Genomic DNA, 24,120 nt, shown 5'->3' with positions numbered 1-24,120 from the left:
AATTTGGGAGAGTCTACCTGTAACCCAATGTCTGGTACTATTTGCCCCAGCATTTTTGAGAATAGTCACAAAATTACCTTTTAGAAATTGACTCGATATACGTATTTCCTATAATTTCCTATTATAATAAATTTCCTATAAAACTGCGCAGATTAAAATTTTTTGAAGCGCTCGAGTAGCTTGTAAAAAAAAAATATCCGTTATGTTACTTTTTGCCCCAGTCTCCCCTAGACTCTCGCTCAATCGGCTCTTTTTCAATCGGGCGAAAAATTTTATTGGAAATTTTCACCATTAATTGAAGCAAATTTGCTCAAATTCGCTGTAGTGTAGTTCCTCTTATTTTATCATGATTCAATTCTTATCATCTTTAGTTGACTTGTAACATTTTTATATTTACAATATACTTTATAATTGAGCGCTACTGTAACTTTAGTTTATAAAACTAGAATTCGTTATATTTTTATCAATTCTTATCATCTTTAGTTGACTTGTATCGTTTTTGTATTTACAATAGGATTTTTAAATGTGAAATGAATACCCCTTTTTTAAAGCCATTCCTGCCCATATGCATGCCCGGCACGTCGATGAAGATTGAGAATTATTTCATTTGACGCCAAAATTGGGTCACCGAACGCATCGTAAAGCCCAAGAATAGATCCGGCATTTCCAGGATGGATTTCCCTGTGAATTCTTTAGCTAACAGCCACAGAGTTGCACGTGCTCTGCAGATTCCCGCTTCAATTGCTCAGAATGGGAATTAAATTGACGGCAATTAGACATGAAATTCGAGAGGGAAACTTCAGTGACCAGAACTTATTCCCATTGAACCAGCGAAAGATTAAGAAATTTGGGGGAAATTGACGATGACCAAGAAATGGAAGATTTTGATGCTGCTTCAAACTCATAAATCCGTCCTCGAAGACAACCTTGGGATGATCTTTTTTATCAATATTGACTGATTTTTTTTTTTCATCATGAAACTCCCGCGAAAGTGATCTCGTGGATCTTGTTGTTTTCCCAACAATTTAACCGCGAGTATTTGCGTAAGTCGCTGAAAATCTTTGAGGTGTTTTTATCACCATGTTTCACCTCGAAGAGTGATCAGTGATCATCGTGCAGGAGAGATCTCATCAAACAACATAATTGTCCAAGAATTGTTAAACAAATACGAATTGTTTGTATTGAGAATAATGAGCATAGAAAAGTTTTTAAGTAGGGAATATTTTTAAAAATTTTCCTGCGAGAACAAGGATAAATTGAACAAATTAATAAAACACTATTTTTTAGTCTATAATAAGCAAGTTTTATTATAAACCGAGAACACCCACTCTTCACAATTTGACTCCGGAAACGAGCTTAGAATCGGAGCTTCTGGAAGAACCACTTGTTCTTTCCGGCCTTGTATCTTTCTTCAAATTTGACACGCGTCTGGAAACGGTGTGTTTTCCTCTTAACCGGATCCTTCAAATCCCTTACGGACACCTTCTCGAAGGGGATGTCAACGCTGTAGCGTGTTGGCATCAAGTGATTGTAGTTTAGGATCTGAAATTCCATTGAAAACATTAGATTTCTTCCTAAATAAACTGCTAAAAGCGTTTTTAAAACTCACCTTGAGGAAAGGCTTAATCTTAGACTTCTTCTTTAGCTTAGCTTTGCCCATACTTCCAGTCACTTTGCGCGGATACCGATCAATTCCTGCCACGAGAGCATGACCGAATTGCTTGTCTGAGGTTCCATCATCGAATGTTCGTACGATGATGGCCTTTCGGCCAGCGTACCGTCCACTGAGGACCAGCACCACCTTCCCCGATTTCATAATCTTCCTCATTTTGTTCCTAAAAACAAAGAAATACTGAATTTTTGGCCAGGAACTCTCCTCCAGGCTGATAAAGTAAGGTTATGTTGCAACAACAATGGCCACGCCGAATAGTCCAACTTTTCTTGGAGTTTTTCTCACATTCCCATGCAATTTCTCCACAAGTTCTAAGTATTAATCTATGGACCAACAACTAATTACCAAATTTCACCTACTTTTCCTCTGAAAATCTGAGAAAAACCCCAAGAATAAGTTGAAAAACCACACACACGACAAACTTACTTTCTGCGTCTGACAACCGGAAAGAGAAAAAGAGCGAGACAGCATGCAGTGTCCCAAAAGTCACCTTCTAATTTCCGCCAGAGTGCAGCACTTTCACATTCGCGCTAAAATTTCAAATCGATTCTCAAAAAAAATCAGTTGGACATTTTGTAAAAAAATTGCGTTTATTTAAAATTACAATTGTCGTAAAATTATCTCAATCCTTGTATTCCGGTTCATTCTCAGGCTTAACATACGTCTCACCGAATTTTGCCATATATTTGCGAATAAATTCGCGAGATTTCAACTTTACCGACTCCGTTACGGTCAGATCAGTCACATTGTTGCAGTGCTTCAATTCTTTCACCATTACAAAATGCGTCAACTAAAAGGATATTTAGCAATATTGCTTCCTCAATAGAATTTTTTTTAATATATTTAAAAGCAAAGAATCACTCACCTTGCGTGCTAAATGTTTAAAATCCTCATTATTTGTAATTCGTCCAAGCGTACACGTTTCCTTCCTGTACGGATTGAGGTGCTGCACAATAACACCGGCGATATTTGTCCTAAATAGATCCTTTATTCGCCTAGCCTGTGCACCAGCATCCTGAGGATCACTCGTAGCATCATCTGTCTTCATTTTCTTGTGACTTTTTGACCTAAAATTTGGTACAAATTAATCAAAAAAGCCTCTCAAATGATTTATTTTAAATAAAAGCTGATAAACCTAAAATAGCTTATGGGAGATGAGACTAATAATGTGACCTCACGTGAATATAACTTGATGTTATGATAAATGACTTAAGTTCAACAATTTGTGATAAATTGATGATCCTCTCTTGCATTTTACAATCAAAGAAAACAGTTTTTGTAATCGGTGGCAGCCAAAATCCCGAACGCCAAAAACCCGAAAAAGCCAAAATCCCGAAAGCCAAAATCTCGAACTCCAAAATCCCGAAAGCCAAAATCCCGAATGCCAAATCCCGAAAAAGCCAAAATCCCGAATGCCAAAAACCCGAAAAAGCCAAAATCCCGAAAGCCAAAATCTCGAACTCTAAAATCCCGAATGCCAAATCCCGAAAAAGCCAAACTCCCGAAAGCCAAAATCCCGAACGCCAAAATCCCGAAAAAGCCAAAATCCCGAAAGCCAAAATCCCGAACGCTAAAATCCCGAAAAAGCCAAAATCCCGAAAGCCAAAATCCCGAAAAAGCCAAAATCTCGAATTATTAAAATCCTGAAAGGGATGAAATTATATGAAGAAAAATGTTTTGAATAATTTCCTAAGACACAGATTTCCCTTTGCCTCCAACAAGCGCGGGTGCAATCACGGAAGTAGCTATGACCGCTATGACACTTTTAAGAATATGGGATTTTGGCCCTTTCGGGATTTTGGCGTTCGGGATTTTGACCGGGACCCCAAAATCCCGAACGCCAAAATCCCGAAATTATTAACCATCTATTTCTGGAACCAGGAGTGGCCAGAACCAGAGAATCTGATACAAGGATGATTTGGAGCCTCAAACACACAGATAAAAAAAATGACAAAAAATCCTTGCAATATATATCATTTTCTGGACAAACAGATAAAGATGTCGATTTGGAATGTTCTGAGTACATTTCCCAAGTAGATCTAAGAAATACAACTGTCTCTGCAAACTCATCCCCAAGCAAATTCATATCCTCTTCCTCCAGAAAGCACTCCTTTAGGATTATCTCAAGAACCAGATCATTGATGCATTTCATTTTTTATTTAATTTTAAAGTGTGTTCTAGAGGACATTTAATCCTTACATCTCAAAAACATCTGACTCCTCCTTCTTGGACATTTTAATATTCTGGTCAGAAGAAGAGAATTTTTTCTGATCAATTTTCTGAGCTAGTCACATAAAATACACTCCAGTATCCACTTTTTTGGAAATATATTAAAAACGAAAGGTGCTATTCCAATGATAAATGAACATGTTTGTTTAGCACTGCTGTTCCCAAGTGCTTCTGCATTATCGACTTTTTTGTGTTAGTTCTTGTCTTGAATGTTTTCCCCAGTTCTCGCCGTGTCCTAAAACCACCAAATAGTACAAATAGTCATCACAGAACAAGAAAAGTCAAGAACAGAACAAGAAAAGTCGAATAAGCAGAAGCACTTCAAAACAGTCATGTGCTAAAAAAAATGTTCAGGAGAAAGATTTCCCTTTTTCATTTTTCATTTTATAGTTAGCTTCAAAAAACTCCATATAAAAAACACTTGGCCGGGAGTTATCCATAAACCACCTATGCCGATTTTCATTTTTGGATCTGTTTTAGACATTATTAATGGTTTAATTCCAAAGAAAAATTTACATGTTTTTTTACCATTGTACTGTTCTCAAGTGTTTCTGCTTTATCGACTTCTCTTTGTGTTGGGTTCAGTCAAGACAATTGGTGATTTTAGAACATGGTGAGGACTGGAAAAACAGTCGGGGCAAAAACTTAACACAAAGAAAAGTCGATAATGTAGAAGCATTTGAGAACAGTAAAGTGCTAAAAAAAAACATGTTCATTTTTCATTGTGGGTATAAGCCGACGTTAATAGCAATCAACAATAGGGAAAACCGGAAGTCGTCGGGAAGACATAATCGCTCAGGGAAACACATCAACTATCTTCAGAGCTTTCGGCTCGGTCTCCAAGCCTTCATCAGTGGCTGGAGCAAAAAGAAGAAGCTAGTTATTAGAAATATTGTTATTTATTTAAAGATCCAAATAAAAACGGCTCCTTCTTTTTGCTCCAGCCACTGATGAAGGCTTGGAGACCGAGCCGAAAGCTCTGAAGATAGTTGATGTGTTTCCCTGAGCGATTATGTCTTCCCGACGACTTCCGGTTTTCCCTATTGTTGGTTCATTTTTCATTAAAATAGCACCATAACTCGTTTTTCAATCGCTAATTGCATCAGAGTCGCGGAAAATGTGCAGAAATTTTCCTGAAGTCGATTCCAAGACGTCATCAGGCAATAATCTAAATTTTATCCTGACACCTTGGTCTAGATCTGCCCAAAATCTGAAATCCTTCCAGAATGACTTGTACAGACTTTCTGGGGAATCTTTCCTCGTTGATGCGCTGATAATGACCACATAATCGAAGCTGTGATCTCTCAACCCGAAGAAGTAACTCCTCGACTCTGAGCTCCTCACGAACGCCTATGTTCCTCACTCGATCTCGAATAGTGATTCCCTCTATTACCTCTAAATGTATGCAAATACAGTGCCCGCTCTCTAATTCGGATCGCCGTAATCCGGAAGAGTTATCGACGGTTACATTTAAAATAATTTTTAGGTTATGTATGCATGTGTGATCAGCAATGAAAATGAATTATCCTGTGATGTTTCTGTTTGATAAATGAAGTATAATAGCATAGAATTCTTTAATTATGTATTTTTAAGCTTCTTTAAAACTTTTATTCTAATTCTAGAAAATAAAACCTTGTATTATATTTTCGAGACATTGAACAAATTCAAAAAATCCATCCGGATTACGAAGCGGACATTTGTCATATTGTTTCACAATCATCCGGACAACGAAGCGGGCACAGTACTTTTAGTTACACTGTAGTTGTGCATTATCATAGGGTACAATAGGGTAATTTTGAATTTACCCGATTGGGGTAATTTTTTTGGGTAATTAGCGTAATTAGAACACCTCTAGCGTCAATCCACTGTACTTTAATGTTTTACAAAGTAGTAGCATTTTGTGAAACCCTTCATTTAAAGTTCATACATATTTTTGTGTAAGTTTTTCTAAATTTAAATTTCTTTAAAAAAAAATAGGAAAATTTGTAATTCAATATTTTCATTATCAAGGAGTCACGAGAAATACTTTTACAAGGTTTAAGCATAATCAGGGTGGGTAAAATTATATGAAGATCACAAGATGATTTTTTTCTAAATTTATGTAGCTTCATAAAATAGATAAGAACAAGAACTTACTTGTGCTTCATATGTCGCTTTTTCCTCAAGAGCTTCTGCTTAATCTTCAGCTGAACACTATCGGCATGTCTCAAGGGTTCATCGAGTTCATCCACTCGACTATTTCCCAATACAATCTTCTCAATCAGAAGATCCGACGTGGAATCACACACAGCTCCTGCATCTTCAGTCTTTTTCGCCTCCTCCGTGTCCCTGTCTTCTCCATCTAGATTCACCACTTCACTTACCGATGAATCACCACCTGACGAAGCGATAGCCAACTTTCGCCTCTTCAGAGCTTCCTTGCGACGTCTCAATTTTTCTTTGGTCTCACGATAACGCTTCATTTCCATCTGACTGTACAGCTTATCCTCTTCCCGGCGTGGCTAAATGTTCAGGAATTAGGCATTATAGAGAGTGGACAAAATAAAGAGTTAACTTACGCTAATTTCTCTATATTCTGCCAATCGGGTTCGACAGCGAGTCCTTCCTGCATCTCCAGTTTTCTCTTCACCATCAACTTTTTCAGGTTCGTCCTCGCTTTCCGGATCGCAGAGATGAAGTTTTGCTACAAAAAATTGTAGTATTTTTTGTAGTTATTCAAGTATTCCATTTTTTTCATCAAGCTCCGCCCATAAATATTAGGCCACACCTCCATCAGGAGCTTAACTTGCACACACTTGCACATTAAAATTTTAATATGATTCACATTAATTGTCGCTGGTGAGAGTCCAAATGTGTAATTTGTGTGTTTGAATCATTTTATATTCAAAATTTGATCTATTTGTTGATAAAAGGTAGACTTGGCCCGCAAAATTTGATATAAATTGATTTATAGCATTAATGCGAAAAATTAATGCGATTTTCTCTTTAATTTTTTAATGTGAAAAATATTTATGCTTTAGGTAAATTTAAACTTACTTTTGCAGGCCAAGTCCACTTCTTTATCAATAAATAGAAAAACCCCAAATATTAAGTGACTCAAAGACACAAATAACATATTTGGACGCTCACAAGAGACAATTAATGCGAATCACATTAAAATTTTAATGTGCTAGTGTGATAACGCCGTAAGGACTTTTAAGAGGAAATTACAAAAATTACAAAAATAAATAGGGGAAAGGCTCATAATTTTGTCCAGTTTCTTATTTTGGACACTTTGAGGATAAAATTGGACACTAAAAATAAATTGATTTAAATCATGGATTTTTATTCCAATATTTGATGAATAATGAATTTTATCTAAATATTTGTTCTTTTTGGAAAATTTTAACACTAAATACGTTAAATTTTGAATAAGATTTGAGTTAAAATTGCTTTGTTGAAAATTCAGTGTGAGCAATTGGTTACGAGAAATTTGACAGAACTTCGTGTTTACTTCAGTCTTATTTAGCTGTGATGAAGTACTAACAATGTTTCTTCGCTTTTTTTGAGTGATACAAGGGGTAACTCATTTCCATTTTTTCTGACAAGGGTTTCTGGTTTCTCGGGTTTCGCGATGCAGAAATTGGGTTTCTCGGGTTTCGCTATGCAGAAATTGGGTTTCTCGGGTTTCGCGATGCAGAAATTGGGTTTCTCGGGTTTCGCGATGCAGAAATTGGGTTTCTCGGGTTTCGCGATGCAGAAATTGAGTTTCTCGGGTTTCGCGATGCAGAAATTGGGTTTCTCGGGTTTCGCGATGCAGAAATTGGGTTTCTCGGGTTTCGCGATGCAGAAATTGGGTTTCTCGGGTTTCGCGAAGCGTTTCTCGGACAATTGACGAGGGTTTCTCAATATGAGTTACCCCTTGGTGATATTATTGAATATTCATTGAATATTGTATTGATTCACGTTAGTGGTGATTTGTACATTTGACCTGAAGTGAGATTTGCCTTGTGAATTAGATTATTTGTGTGAAAAATGGGACATTTTTTAAGACATTTACCAGTGAGGTGATACTCCTTATTTTAGACAAGTGTTTTTCTCACGAAATTTCGTGAAATTTTAGCTTTTGTGATGACTAGGTTGGACTAATGACTGGAGAAACAAAGGAGCATCATCTCTAAGAACGAGATATAGCGAGAAATGCCTCGAAAGGCCCCCGAAATGGCCAGGGAATGAGCGAATCCGCACGTACTTGGAGTATCGAAGTCAACTCACTTTAATGAATGATATGGAAAGTTTCCGGGCTTCTTGTGACATTCTGCATTTCCCTTACATGAACAGGAAGAAGACTTGGTAAGATTGGTTCATGAAATGAAGAAAAATGGGCATCTGGTTGAGACGGATTAGCTGTCCAAATTTACAGCCAAGTTGTCCAAATTAATAACCAAGTTGTCCAAAATAAGAGTCAAATTCATCTCTACATATCAATTCATTTTTAAACGTATTAGAACTAATTTTAGTTAAAAATAAGACGATAAATAGCTTGCTAAGTTTCTAAACAACCCTTCTGAAAAGAGAGTAACAAAAAAAGTCAATTAGTATTGAAAATATCGCACTTCAAACTTAGAACATCGATGCTTATAAGCAGACTGGTCAAAATTATGAGCCCTTACCCTAAATGATCTTGGAAATTTATCCTTAAAATCCCCCTTTTAATCGCCCTTTAAAAGCGATAGCCTCAGCTACGGAGATAAAAATAAAATATTAAAAAATAAGCAACGCCTTTATTTCATCCTAACTCAGAAACTTTTAAATATTTTTTTTAATTAGTATCAAGGAAAAAATCCAATTGAATTTCACTCGCTCACCAAAAAAAATCATTTATCAACATTTTACAATATTTTAAATAAAAAAGTTTGTAGGGGGCGTGGCCTATTTTTTTAGGCAGAAATCTTTTGAGCCCCTCCTAAAAGTTATATGAGAAGTGACTTCTGTATTATTTTTTTAACGTTAACTGTCAACTTTGGGAAGTCGTAGCTGCTCGAAGGGGCGTGGCTTAAAATTAATTATAGGCGGAAGCCCTACAGGGTAAATAATAGCACTGTAAATTTGCACCCTGCAATCTTACCAATCACCGAAGGAGCAATTCCAATTTTCTGTAGTGCCTTAATCCGCGCGATCTTCTTCTCAAGAGCCTCCTCTTCGCTGTCACATGTATCCGTGGTACTACTGTCCCCTCCGTCCGTTGCATCGGGCAGTTCTGTCATGTTCGTCAACCGAGCAGCTTCCTGTTGCTCTCCCAGCGGCAGAATCCGAATAGGTGTTTCCCACTGGCAAATTCTGATTTTTCTATGGTAGTAGTAGATCTGTCCCTTGGGATCCAGGGCATACTCCCATCCCTCAGGCAAATCTAACTGTGGCAAGTCATAGTCCTCAATGTTAATAGCCGTTGGACGAGCCGGAGCCGGAATATGAGCATAACTCTTGGGCGTCTCGACTTCCGTCAAGTCATACGCATACCATTGCCCTGTTTCTGGGTCCACCCACGACGGAATGTCCTCAGAGGGCGTGGCATATGGATCCAGAGCAAAATAGGTACACCTAAATTCATGATGTGCCCATTCATCCATTCTCCTCCGGACTGCCATCTGCTCAGCTGCCTGCATTGCAAACAATCTCCTTCGTTGAGCCTTACTCATAAAATGATCCTCAGCTCGTTCCCTCTTTACTTCTGCCGTTGCAAACTTTCGTGGTTCCTCCTTGGCATTCTTATATCTAGCCTGATTGCGACTCTCTTCAGCACGTGCCTCATCCTCAATGTGCAGACCCAGTGCCATGTACTTGAGGTCAGCTTCACGTTCATGCTCCTTCATCTGCTCGATGCGCTCCTTCTTCGGTATCCGAAACACTTCTGGCAGACTCAACCATTTCTCCAGGAGATTCTTACCCAAATCCTTTATGGTGCCATTGAGTGCCTCAATGTCTTCAGAAGGGACTGAAATAGCAACAAATACTACTAACTGAAAAATTAAACGACAAACTAAAAGATTAATCTTCCACTTTAGGAAGCGGCTCTCAAATATCCGGTTTACCGATAAAAACAGAACATAAAATTAAGCCAAGACACACACCAAATTGTGAAATAACGTGATAAACTTGAATCTCCTTCCGCACCAAAACCATTATTTTTTAGGTTTTATCTCGAAAAAAGGCTCCAACGATTTCCTTAACGGTTCAAAATAATCGTGTTTCAAGGTCAAATGTTTAAAAAGCTCTGGAGAGTGTATTTCTCAACCGAATGATATCATATTGAACTTCGTTGAAAGGTCTTGGATTTTCTGATAAGACTGAATTGGTTCTGAACAATTTATGAATCGGTTCATAAGTTCAAATCGGTTCATAAGTTCAAATCGGTTCAGAACCGGTAAACAGTAAATGATGCGAAATTACTTTTGAGGTTCAACATCGAAGGGACGATTTCGAGCATTTCGCAAAGCATGGAACGCTTTGCCACCCTTTTAGGATAACAAAAATGCATCTCGCTTGGCGCAAAGGACTAAATTTCATGGTTTGTGTCCCTACTTACTGTGAAAGATATTAGGGGAAGGTTTTGCAGCTTCGTAATGTTGCAGCTTCGTAAAAGTTGGTTTTTTCCAAGTCACTGAATAAATTTCATCCATGGTCATATATTTTAATAGCTAGTCTAACATCTCTCATTTCCTGACAAACTTAGAAGCCAGGCTTTTCAAAGATTACAATAAGTGCACAGTAAAAAAAAAAGATGAAATTGGCTAGTTAAATTCTATTATAGTTCAAATTTTGAATAACAGCCACTGAAAAAATCAACTTTCAATTGAAAAGGAATCAATTAAATTGCAGAATAAGTAAAATTCAACCCTCAGCAATGGCCCAAATACAATAAATAGCAGTAATAATTACTATAACATTAACAAAATGAACCGACAAAATGGCATAAACTTCATTCAACGACTGATTGAATATTGCTACGATTATCGTGTGTAATAGAATCAATTCGATTATCGTAGTAATTTTACAACCGATTATCACTGAAGAAAGTACAACTTTCAACTAATTTCGTTTGAACTCATTCTTCTTCTTTTTATATTTTGTGTAATTTCAGTACAACTTTTGGAGGAAAATACAACTTAGTTTGCTTTTCAACTAAGGTAAAGTACCCTTTATTCGACCGGTTCCTCTATTCGACCGGTAGATTTATTTATTCAATTTAATTATATTTGCTATAATATTTTGTGTATGATCTAACATTAATAGGTCAATTATTCTTTAAATAATACGAATCAGTGACAAATTCATGGAAATTGATGAAATTCACCATCAAATATTCAAAAATTGACCCACCGGTCGAATAGAGGAACCCGGTCGAGTAAGGGTACTTTACCTTACGAAAATTCAACTTGCTTGCTTTTCAACTTTATAATCATCGTTGCAAATTTACTACAATTATCGACGCTCTCCTATTACACACGACAATCGTAGTAATTATTTTTTACTGTGTGTGATTATGAGAGAATTACATCTAACCAAGCACTTAATTGACTGTCAGAATGCAGTGCAAAAGTGGTTTTCAGAGTGTCACAAAAACATGTCTTAGAAAAATAGCATAAAATTGATTTTTTTTTAAATGCTATCTCCTACAAACGGTGGAAACAAGTAGATGAAAATTCCAGCTAGGTAGTGACGCGCAAATTTTTGTGTCCAGTGCAATGTTTCCGGGCAAAATGTTGTACGACGCTGAGCAAACCAGGGCAGCTTCGTAAAAAAAACGCCACTGAATTTTAATTTTCCTGTAGAGGAAATTCCAAGGATTTCCAAGAGTTTTCTGAGGCGGAATTATGAACCTAATAAGTAAGAGATTTTTTTACATAGTGCTGCAACTGATTTGGTTTGTGTGGCATTCAGTAAAAAATCTTAAATCTTGTAGGGGAAGGTTTCGTACCTTCGTAACGTCGCAGGTTCGTAAATGTTGATTTTTTTCCAAGTTACTAAATAAATATCATCCATGGTCATATATTCTTATAGCTAATCCCACATCTCACATTTCCGGACAACCTTGGGAGCCTAGGCCTTTTTTCGTGGGTTCTAGAAGCAAAAATAAAAAATGGGCCTAAAATCGCAATTCTGATGTGTATTATTTTATGCATTTTTTCACGCTTCAAGAGTCTTTTCGAAGAAAAACAACATTCCAAGTTATATAAGGTTTATCAGGGTTAATATTTACCGTGAAAATCTTTCGCTAGAAGGGGATGGAATTGTGGGCGGAGGAAAATTCACAAAGATTGCCTCCTCTGCAGGTTCGTAAAAATATCAGTCAAAATCATTGACTACCAACTCTGTGAATTCCAGACTGTTTTGGGACACACTGTGCACGACGCTCTGGATATTTTGACCCATCCAGAGATTCCACTGAACAAGTTGACAAGAAAATTGTGATATTACAACGAGTAGAACATTTTTCAAGAAAATCTCGAAGAAAAACACGCACTTCCACAGCAAAGTGAGACTTCATCAGATGTTTTTGTTTCGCTTCTGTCAAATCGAACATTAAGCCTAAATCTGCTTATGGTAAGTGTGATTCTTTCATTGTCCATACGGTGCGTTTTAAGCATTTTTCATACAATTTGCTTTGTTTTCAAGCGGAGTTTTCCTCATTTAACTTTAAATTAATCACTGGTATTTCTAAGAATCTCTGATGTTCAAAAAATGTTCTGTAAGACAGATTCGAAGTATTAGAGAAATTACGAGGATTACAATAGGTGTGATTTCTTCTTTCTGATTTGTGCAGTGATGAAACTAGACTGTTTAAGGTAGATGTGATTCTTTTGTTGCCACTTCGATGTATTTCGAGTATTTTTCATAAAATTTTCCTTGTTTTAAAGTGAAACTTTCCACATTTCATTTTAAATTGATGGCTGGTCATTTTTGAAATTAGTTGTGTCCGAAATATGTTCTGTAAGACTGTTTGGAGGTGTCAGGGAAAATCCGAGGATTACAATAGGTGTGATTATAAGAGAATCACACCTAACCGAGCTCTGAACTGACTGTCAGAATGCAGGGAAAAAATGGTTTTCCGAGTGTCAAAAAACATGTGTTAGAAAAATAGCTTAAAAGTGATTTTTAATGCGTGATACCTCCTACAAATGGTGAAAACAAGTAGATGAAAGTTCCACCTAAGTAGTGATGCCCAAATTTTTGTGTCCAGTGTAATGTTCTCGGGGAAAATGAGGCCTACAGAGGTTGGAAGAAATGGTACGAAGCATTCCGGTACCGGATACATTCGTAAAAAATGCTACTACATTTTCATTTTCCTGTAGAGGAAAATCCAAGGACTTCCAGGAATTTTGTGAGGCAGAATTATGAACCCAATAAGTGAGAGATTTTTTTGACATAGTGATATAATTGATTCGGTTTGTGTGGCATTCAGTAAAAAATCTTCAATCTTGGATTCCTTTTTTAGTACGAAGGTTCAAAACCTTCCCCTACACCTTTTTTAATACGAACCTGCAAAACCTTCCCCTAATCGTAGCTTTGTCTCCAAAAAGCAAATTTTCGTCAAAAATTGCTTTTAAAAAATTTTGACGTTTCTGCCTACAAGGATAGGGGAAATTTTCTTTAAAAAGGCATTTTTTAAAGAAATTTCTACTAGTGTGTACACTGAGAAAAACAAGAGGGTACGATTAACTTTTTTCCTCGCAACTTTAACACTTTATAGGTGTAAAAATATATCAATATTTTTTATTATTAATTTTACACCTTTTTAAGAGTAAAATTAACATGAAAAAGTGTAACTTCGACCTCAATACACCTAAAAAGGGTAATATTTACACCGATTTTGGATCAATACTGCAGGGTAAAATTAACATTTCCGGAATGTTATTTTAACTTTTTTTGGATTTCTTTCAGTGTAGATAGAGGCTATTTCATTTTCATATATTTTTTTAATAAAAAATTTTAGTATTTCGAGTCACTCTAGAAGATCTAGAAATAGATCTAATAATGAATGAAAAGACAAGTATTTTTCTAAAATTAGTAAGTATTCCGGGATCTTACAATTTTGAAAATATCAACTTCAGCGCCACGAGTGGCGGTTTTGTGAACATACAATGTTCTGAGAACTTGTAGCATTTCCATGTAAGGGAAAAATCATAAAATCTTCACTCACCAGTTTCCGGAACTGTAGCCGTCCCTTCTGTTTTCACCTTCTCCTGCGAACAAGTCTCCTGGGAACTGGTTACGGAGGCACTGGGCGTTGAAGCCTGACCCTGGGATTGCTGTTTAGGAGTATCCTGTGGCGTCTGAACTGCGCTGGTATTCTCACTCGGTGGGCTCTCTGTGCTCTTGTCCGATGGCGAATTGTCCACGGAAGAGGTCGCATCAGCTGTTCCCATCCACTTTTCCACAGTTCCCATCACGCCAGTATCCTTGAGGATGGTCTTATTGGGAATTGGCAGTGTTTTGAGGGTTTCAAGGAGTTCCAGCCTAAACGAGGCACATTCAGTCGCTGCCCCATCAGCCATCCAGCCACTGAGTAGCCTTAGGCCATGGTAATCGAGAAAGAGACGCCTACAGGGCAATTCTCCACGACGCAGGAGACTCAGTAGTCTCCTCCTGGCACCCTGAATCTTTGCTCTCACCATCAAACGACTGAGTTTGAGAGTGTGAGCCTGATTCTTCAGTCCTGTAACTGTCAGTAAATCAATTTCATCGTCGAGATCGGGATCTTCGAGGATTTCCGGACGTTTCTTCTGAAGTGCCCTTCTGCGTCGAGTTGGTGTCTTCTTGGTGGCTGGAGTACGTGGTTTGGGTTCTTTACGGGTTGGTTTAGTGGGCGTTTTGGTTTCTTCTTCAGTTTCTGGAACCTTTTCTGTCGTTTGATCTTCGGGAGTTTCTTCTGCTTCACTTTCCTCATCATCAGCATCTTCTTCTTCGTCTTCTTCTTCGTCTTCTGTCGAATCGGGCTCCTCACCAATCCATCCTCGACAATTTTCTGCCTCACAGAAACACTTCTGTGCCTCCTTTCCGTATCTCTGATACTGATAATCGAAGGTTATCTCTTCTCCTGGAGCAATTGTCCTCGTGGCAAAGAATCCAATTCGCAATTCTCCATTAACTGTCCATTTCTGGGTTTCGGCATTTGGATCGCAGGAGTGATTGATGAACCGGGAGATGTTGCCTTTGATCGTGGCATCGATTACTGCATCACTCCTCAAGGCCATGAAGTAGTAATGGATATTTTTGTCTTTGGAATAATTGGCGGCTCGTTCTTCGAATTGCTGCGAATTTAGTACCTCGCCAACGTACTCCATTACAAAATCTCCCGCCAGGATGGTATCTGTAGCCATGATGCCCAGACCCTTTTTATCCGTATTGAAGACCCGACATGGCGAATACTGATACTTCTGGAAGCGCCTATTGGTACACCGATCACCGACAACGCACTTTGAGCCACATTCAATCATCAGCAGACGATTGAGACAATCCTCACCGCATCCCAACTCGCCCCTGTCCATATCTTCGGGCGTAAGGAAGCAATCACAGAGCATCTTCTTGGCCTCTTTGCTCACATTCCTCTCGCACTGATAGATATTGTCCCGGATTGGTGCGAATTGCTTCAATTTCTGCTCCAGCTGCTTCTTCCTCTGTTCCTCATTCAGCTTCTTTGCTTTCTCTTCCTCCTCATCTGGCTTCTTTTCCTCCACCTTCGGCACTTCTTCAGTCACTTTCTCCCCTTTTTCCTGCTTCTCTTCGGCTACTTTTTCCACGACTGGCGAATCCTTGACCTTCTGCTCTGTTTCTGTCGAATTCTTCCACCTGGATTTCGCCCTAACTGGCGTCTTGGGCTCCTCTGGAGGAGTCTTGGGCAGAAATTTCTCTTTATCCCTCACCAAACCATGTCCATGAGATCGCTGTTTTGTCTTGGAAATACTCTTAATCCGGGTGGATCGTCGGATGTTCGGAGTTAAAGTTGGCGGTGTGACCTCCGGCGTAACTTCTGGCGTTTCCTGTGTATCCTGATTATTTGATCCGGCATCCGGAACCGATGAACTAACATCAGTTTCCATCTCTTCCACCTTCACACTCTCACACGGTTCTATTTTAATTTTTTCCACAGCCTCCTGCAAATTTTCCACACTCTCACTCGATTTACTGCCAAATTTTTCAAATTTAAACGTAGGAAGGGTTTTTGTTTCCGTCGAACTCAGCCTAAAAGCAGGAATATCATCCTCAAAGTCATAAATTTCATCAGATATCTGCTGTTCTGCTACTTCAGCCTTGATTTCTGAACTCTCCTTCTTCCCATCTTCACCCTCAACCTCCATTTTTGCATCTTCCGACGAAGATTTCTCCACATCAGACACAACATTATCCTTCAGACCATCCTCCTCACCTATTGTCCCATTTACCACGGTTACGTCTGTCGTGGTATCATTGGACGGAGATTCCGGAATCATCATTATTTCAACAGTTTCATCAGTTTTTTCCACAATCTCCACTTCGGGAGCTTCTGACTGGCAGTTGTCTTTAGAATCAATCTCTGCCTCCTACATACAATCGTGCAATGCAATATATCCAAATTATTTAACTACATTTTACACTTACCTCTGCCTCTGGGGGGCTCTTAGTGGCTTCCGGAACTTTGGCTGTCCGCCCGGAAGCCCTACCACCACGACCTCTCCTTCTCTTTGGCATTTCCTTGAGTCACACAGTGATTCACACTCACTTACAGTCTCTCCTGCAAGAACCTACCACATTCACAGGACACTGAAAACCCAGGGAAAAGCGATGAAAACGCGAAAATCCCCAAAAAAAAAGGTTACAATGCCAAAGGAGTGTGTTTTTCCATGGAGAGCCGATGATGTCAACTTTCGTACGTTTTCGGGGTCATCGTGCGCGTCGATGTTTTTCATCGATTCTCTTCTCCGGGGAGCAAATTCGATTCCCCGGCTGACCAAGTGTTAACAGTTGGCAAACAGCTGGCTAACAACTCAGTTAACAACTCTGGTTGGCAGTGCCGAATTTAGATGGGTTCCCTGAGGCCAAGGCACCGGGCTCCCACATTTTAGAGGCCTCCATATTTAAAAAGTTTACTATGGTCACAAAATAAATTATTACAAAAAAAAGAAAAGAGAGCTTTCACCATTCCATTTTCAATCAATTCCCCGTAACTTTCGTCAAGGAAAAATTTTTCTTGGTGGCTTTAGCAAGCTTTCAGCTTGGCATTCTTATTGACGCTGCAGCCTAAAAACCCCAGTGAAAACGAATAATTAGTCATCGCGGAAGTAAGATTCTCCCTCAGGTATACACAATCATTTTGTTTGCTGATCAATTAGTGCATTGGAAAATTTTTCTCATAAAAGAATTCCATATTCTACAACTTCCACTGGTAAAAATAAAAGGGTCAAATTGACCCTTTTCAAAAGGATGGATCGTATTTGACCCTTTGAAAGGTTCACTTTTGTATCACTTGAAATTTAGTATGCACATTTATCACGAATAATCATGTTTTATTGTAAACTTATTACTGATATCATATTTCTCTCATCTGAGCGAACACCAAAGATCACTTTTTCATTGTTTTTTTATTCGTTTATTCCGGAATTAAATAGATGTCAAAACCGTGACCATTTCAAAGGGTACCTGGTGACCCTTTCAAAGAGTCAAATATGATCCATCCTTTGGAAAAGGGTCAATTTGATCCTTTTATTTTTACCAGTGTCCCTTAAACATGCAAGCCAAGGTACTTCTTCGATCTATCGAGTATAACTTTTTTTTTAGGATGGATAAAATTTTGTCGTTTTTGAGGCTTCACATGGAGATCCTTTTCCACTGGAAAATACGTTTTAATTTTAAACGTTTCAGATTTTTTTTGCGGAAATGTCTGAGTCTTCCACTCTGTAGCTACAACTGTCATTCATAGGCAAAAAACGAGGGATTGTACTGTCTTTTTTTTTCGATAAAGTTCGAGTCGGTTCGAATTAAAACGTTATTTTATATAAAGTGTTAAAGCTGCGACACTGTTGGAAAACGTCAGATTTTTGGGGCCCGCACAAATGGGCATTGGGCTTCAAAATTCTAAATCCGGTCCTGCTGGTTGGTCTCCTAACAAAAACATCTCACTTTTTGTTCCTAAATGTTACAGTTCAGCGTTCATGGTGTTCACTTGTGGAACTAATAGCTAATTTTTTGGCTGCCGCTGTTAACACTCTGTTATCAGAGTTGTTACCATTCTGTTAACACCAGTGTTACTCTTTGTTAACAATAATTTTTCAAAATCGTTTTTTTTTTGTAATAATAAAACATTTTTTTTAGTAAGATTACATTTTATTAAAAAAAGGAAAATTGAAGAAAATTACAAGATATTTATAAATACTAATGAGGCAGGAACTGTTGCACGTTCTCTCAAGTCTGATCTTGCCTTGTCGCTCGCCTTTTGTCTCTTGTCTCTGGGATGATCAGAAGAAATTTCCTCTGTGTTGTACTTCCCCAAATCCGTTTTCGACAATCTTGATTTATCCCCATGATCAGGTAAGAGATAAAACACAAAAAAAAATGATTAACTCTTTCCGGACCACAACATATCCAGCGAACGAATTTCAGTAAAACTCACTTTATTGTAAGTCTTAGTGGTCAAATATGATACTTTCGTTGAGAAAGAATTTTTTCCTCCTCTGGGAAATTGGAAAACTCATGGGTACTCTCGTCCCCAAAAGAACGCAAAGGATACAAACTTCAATTTTCCCAAAGCCAATATTATCGATTTTGTAAACTATTTGTGAGTGTCAAAGGACTCCTGTACGATGTTGATAACTAAAACAAGGTGAATTATTGACCAGTATCTTGTGGGATGTCCAGGAAGTGCTAAAAAAAACGACACCCAGCTCTTGCTTGTAAACAGATTCCTTATAATATTTTATACATAACACTTTAAAACACATTTCTTTCAACACGATGTTATTGTAGACACATTAAGCTTTCTCAAAAGCATAAAAGACACTTCCTGGGCAATCAGAATTCACCAAAATCCGGAAGAATAGGAAAAACTTCCTTGAAAGCAATCTCCCTCGCTGCCAAATGTCAAAATTATCGGCCATATTGGCAAAAATGTTGCTCCCTCTTGGAATTTTCTTACAAGATTGGTGTCAAAAAGCAAAAGGCGGGCATTGGTGGGATAACCTTACATTTGATCTCTAGATTTTTGGGGACGAGAGTACCCATAAAGTTTGAACAAGTTTTTTGAAAATTTAAGTAAAAATTGTTTTTCGAATTTATGTAATCTGTAATTGTTAGTTATCATACTTATTAGCCCCGAGAGGTTTTTCCTTATTCTGGTCTAGAAATACGAAAAAAAGTCACAATATCTGCAAGGAAGCAGAAAATCGAAAATTCACGATTTTTGACCAAGAATATCTTAGCTCAGGAGTTAATTAGGATCCTGCAAAAAATATCCTAGATTTGGACATCCTTATAGTTTGTACTTGTCCAGAAAAATCGGATTTTTATCGATTCTAGATAGGGTAGAGTCAGTACTTTTTCGCCAGTAAGCACTTTTTCGCCACCTACAAATAAAATCACTTTCAGGGAATTATGAGCTCATGGAACTACGAAATGACTATTACTTCGTAACCTCTAGTCCAACGGATCAGAAAACCATAACTGGTGCTCCACCGACTAGATTATTTGCAAGTTAATTGAAGAAATTGTCCGTAAGGTGAACAGTCACCAAAAAAATATGGAGTTCTTAATAAACTTGTTATGTTATCAATATTTTATGTTTTTGCAGTACAGTATTTGATATTTTTTTCACTGAAAGTCACTTTGTTATTAACTAAGCTTCGCTCTAATATAATTATTTAATAATGTTTTCCAAAAAAATAAAGAAATACGGATGTGGTGAAATAGGGCTTACTTTTTTCGGTTGTGTAAGTACTTTTCGCCACTCATTTTTCCAAGCATTTTACAAGTGGCGCACCTCGCGGAATTTAGTTGAAACAGACGTAATTGTCAATTGATTTTTGTCGCAAACAAAAAATGTGCAAAAAATCATTCGAAATACTCTAATAATTGTCTAATATAGGTGTTAAATAAGAAAAGTACTGTGCAATGTACTTTTGCGGGTTTTCGAAAGCTGCTGTTTCTTAAAAATCAATTAAAAACAAGTGGCGAAAAAGTGCTTACACAGTGGCGAAAAAGTGTTTACAAAGTGGCGAAAAGTACTGAAACATGCATTGTTGCAGGAAATGTATTTTTTCAACTAGATGCCCAAAAATTCCCGGAAAGTCTCCTGGTTCATTAGAGAGACAATGCTTCAAAGCACTTGTACAGAAAATTTCTTTTTATTTCGACAAAAATTGTAAGAATTACAAGGGTACAAAACCTTAAGGTAGCGAAAATGGCTTACTCTACCCTAGTCTAAAAAAATTGTTGTTTCCATGGGTACCCAGAGTCCCAAAGGAGACGAAAGAGTTAAACTTACCTTGAGAAGAAAAGTTTTCCACAAACACACCACAAAAAACTAAATTTTATACATTTTCCGCGGTGGAAAATATCCAGCTGTCATCCTCAAGAAGACACGTTTTAGTTTCGAAATTCGCCGCTATGCTGCGTGTGCTGTACCTTAAAAACTTGCTAGCGCTGGTAACAATTTTAGGCCAAGTGCTACTTTCCACTGGCCCAAAAATGTTACCAACGCTGTTAACATTCTTGTACAAAGAGCTGTTGGTTGTTATTTGGTCAGCTGGGTTCCGCCCGCCATTTAACATAACCTCAAAAATGCATTTTTTCCGCTAAAATTGTCAATTTATCATAAAAAGGAGCTCATATTTTTTGTCCAATTCACCTCTTGTGAAGTCCTTCCTCCACAAAATAAACTAATTACTAAACTTCACCCCAATATTGTCTACCCGTTGGCGCATATGCTTGAGAATGTCGTCAGAGAGCTCCTCGACACTCGTGAATCTGCACTTCTGAAAGCTAAAAATGTCCTTCAGGAAGCCAATTGTCTCCTCCCTGAAGTAGTGACAGACCTCCCTGAGATTGTCATCGGGTCCGAAGAAGCCCCATGCCATCAGGGGAGATATTTGTTCAGATATTTGATAGAAATGCGCCATAAAGCCATTTGGATACTTAAGCAGTCGCCTCTTGGCCTTCAGTACTGACCACACAGCTGTCGTCAGGGCGGTCTCCTTGAAGCCATTCGAGAGAAAACGATTCTGGACAACAGCTATGACACTCCCGGGGGGAGAGTCCAAGTCTTTAAAAGCGTCCAAAATTATAAAATCTAGCACAACGTCAAAGAAGGTCATTGCTTTGACATTCCTAGCTTCCAGCTCTTTTTCTATTGCTGGCCAATTGTTCTCATCCTGGAATAGCCGGAAGAAGGCTGTCAGTTTGAGGTAAAAGGAAAGGATTGCGGGAATATTATTACCTGGAGAAAAGTCATCATTTCCTCATATCCTACGAGGAAATCCTTGGGATCCTTGTCACCCAGGCACATGAGATCTGTCAGTATCTGACGTCCGGTATCTGCTACCCATCGACTGGTGCCCTCATCCTTGAACAGCAACTGAAATGCCAATCGCAGGCAATGCAACTTGGCTAGATACTCCAAATCCGTGGAGCAATTGACCAAATCCGTCCGGATGGTGCGACATGGAACAGGAGTGTCCTCCAGATGACGCAGAGCAGCCTGATAGAAGGGATACTTATCAGCACTGGCTGCAAAGACTTCAGTAAATTCTTCAAATTCCCGTAAATCTGCCACTTGATCGAGTGCTGAGGCAAAACTCTCGGCTGAATCGAGATTGGGATCGCTGCCACTGCGTTTGGCACGTCCCAGAGCACCACTGGCCTCCTCGATGGACGCATCGAGAACACAGCTCTCCTCACGGAAGAGCACTGATCGCTCATCGAGGAAGAGTAGCTCACTCTGATCCTGCAAATTGTAGGCAGCATCCAGGAGGTTCTGTATCTCAAGGCAGAATTCTGATTCCTCCGAAGTGCCCACTACGAGGACTCCTGCAGCTGTACAGTGAGCTGCAAGAGCATCTTCCCAGTGCGTTATAACATTCTCAAGAGCCTCCATACCCAACACGCCCAATTGCTGGGACGTGAGAGGCGTTGAAGCACCCAAAACTCCCGCTCCCAGTGACCCAGAAGCCAATGAGAGACGATCTGAAAAAGCTAGAACACTCCCTCCTGGACTCACACTCCTAGCACTGGCTTTAGAGCCCGCCACGGATACTGCATCTATTGAGACAGATCATTAATAAACCCAAAACACTAGCTACCATTCAGAAACTGACCATTGGGGCTCCTCATGCTGTTCCGTGTTCTCCGGCCACCTGGAAGCTTCCTAGCCCGTCTCGGTGGCCGAATTGTGCGCCGTCTTTTGAGATATCTTGCAAGAATACCCAACAGGGCTATTCCTGCCGTCACTGACACGATCACCACCTGCAAAATAAGAAAATCTCCTCAATTTCCAAATTCCCCATACAAATTTCCATCGCAGTCTCACCCGTTGGGTGGTGATTTTGAAGGGTAACATTGACTGCCCTGGCATCGTATCACTCCATTCCGCAACACTACACTCTCATCCACAAATTTTCTCCAGCAACTTACGCAATATTTATGTTTTTCCAGAAGAAAAACTTTCACTGACCCTTCATCTTTGAGGTTATGTACGACACTTTTTCTCCTTCTAGCTTTATTTACAATTTATTACTTTAAATTTCACTCTATTCCCATGTGCAAGTCATAGTGCAGAGTTTTATTTAACTTTTTGGGCAATTTCCCGGGAAATCGAGGAAGAAAATCGTGGAGAAAATGCACCAATTCCAAAATTATACACAAAAATAGCACTTTCAACTTTCCAAAGTGTCTCGGCTAGTTCAATCGATGAGTTTCCCAGCAGCGAAAAGATGCCTTACATAAGTTTTACATGTTAGTGCATGTAAGCCTTACTAATCACTATCGCTTATGGAGGTTTGTTTAACACGTATAAAACCACGCTTTTATCACTACATAAGCCTTACTTTGTATAGGAAAGCTATTGATGCTTTTCATGGCTTTTAATTCGTAGTCTACGAAGTGTTAAAAGCCTACGAATCGTAGAACCTCTGTAGCCGATCGGCCGCAAAGTTTCACAGTAACAGAAAATTCCCTGGAATTTATCTTCTATTTTTCCGCGAGAGTTTCCGTGGAAATAAACGCTAATATTCTCCTTGGAATTCTGCGGAGTTATCAGCTTTTTTTTGCGTGGATTTCCTGGAAAAAATTCCGATGAATTTTCTTCCAATATTGTAAGCCAAGCCCCAGACTTGCCGACTGCCAAACCCGGCGGGCATTTGACCATTTGACATCCTTTGATGTCACCTTATCATCCATGGAGATGGCCTACCCCTGTGTGTTATGATAGGACAACATCATGGCATGACCACTTTCCTCCCTCTTGCACGCATACGCGATTAGGGTTTGACACCCCTGGACTTTAGCGACGATCGCTAATAGAGCGAGAGTATTAATTAAGAGACGGACGAGAGAGAGAGTTAGTTAGTGACTAGACTCGGATGAGTAAGGACGTGCTGCGTGCAGACCAGAGGGAGGATCTGGTTGAAAGAGGGGAATGGGTGGTAGGTTTAAATCTCGTCCCTGACCCCCTTTCTAATATTTCTAAGATCCTAATAATTCCTTTTGGTACGCGGGTAGAATTCTGACGGAAGGAAGTTTACAATATATCTGAGAGCATTCCCTGGAAATTGATTCAAAATTTCCTTTGAATATTCCGAGTATATTTTCTGATATCTTTCCGACCAAGACTCCATGGAAGTAAGCGCGAAAATTCTGCAATTATTTTTCGCCCTAACACTATAATTCTTACGAGCTAGACATACTCAAATGAACGATATGGTAGCAATATTTTCAATTCAAAAGTAGAACAATTGAGAGTTCGTCTGATAGATGAACACTCATCCAAGTTCTAAGCCGCCAATTGGCACTGATCGTCCATATTTGTGGATGTTTTTTTTTTTCTGAAAATTCTCTATGAAAGTTCTACGAAATTGTTAATCAAATTTTGGAATTATTTTGAAGAAAAATATATTTAAAAAAGTTGAAGCATTCAAAAATTGACACATTCAAAGGCATATATCACTTTTCCCCATAATTCTTCTCAATCATTTCCAAAAACACTTTCAATTTGTTCT

At 38.7% G+C, this 24,120-nt stretch overlaps 2 protein-coding genes across 2 annotated transcripts; both read right to left on the bottom strand.

Annotated features, from left to right (window-relative positions):
- Positions 1-1,279: 1,279 nt before the first annotated feature.
- On the bottom strand, positions 1,280-2,169 carry LOC129802789 (60S ribosomal protein L27). The gene is made up of 3 exons (XM_055848884.1): positions 2,099-2,169; positions 1,610-1,835; positions 1,280-1,542 (listed from the first exon to the last, which is right to left on the bottom strand). Exons 2-3 carry the CDS (start codon positions 1,826-1,828, stop codon positions 1,357-1,359), a joined length of 405 nt encoding a protein of 134 aa, XP_055704859.1. The 5' UTR covers positions 1,829-1,835; positions 2,099-2,169; the 3' UTR covers positions 1,280-1,356.
- Positions 2,170-2,241: 72 nt separating this feature from the next.
- Positions 2,242-22,806, bottom strand: LOC129800258 (probable histone-lysine N-methyltransferase CG1716). Its single transcript, XM_055844527.1, has 12 exons — positions 22,434-22,806; positions 22,222-22,369; positions 21,345-22,165; positions 20,789-21,279; positions 16,676-16,681; positions 16,520-16,619; positions 14,082-16,461; positions 9,009-9,875; positions 6,460-6,584; positions 6,038-6,402; positions 2,538-2,739; positions 2,242-2,462 (listed from the first exon to the last, which is right to left on the bottom strand). The coding sequence occupies exons 1-12, from the start codon at positions 22,476-22,478 to the stop codon at positions 2,295-2,297; spliced, it is 5,718 nt and encodes a 1,905-aa protein (XP_055700502.1). The 5' UTR covers positions 22,479-22,806; the 3' UTR covers positions 2,242-2,294.
- Between the last annotated feature and the right edge of the window lie 1,314 nt (positions 22,807-24,120).

This window comes from Phlebotomus papatasi, chromosome 2 (assembly GCF_024763615.1).
Source record: "Phlebotomus papatasi isolate M1 chromosome 2, Ppap_2.1, whole genome shotgun sequence".
In the NCBI taxonomy this organism is placed as follows: Eukaryota; Metazoa; Arthropoda; class Insecta; order Diptera; family Psychodidae; genus Phlebotomus; species Phlebotomus papatasi.
Note: the sequence above shows the minus strand (reverse complement) of the source record. Positions and strands in the feature narration are given on the sequence as shown.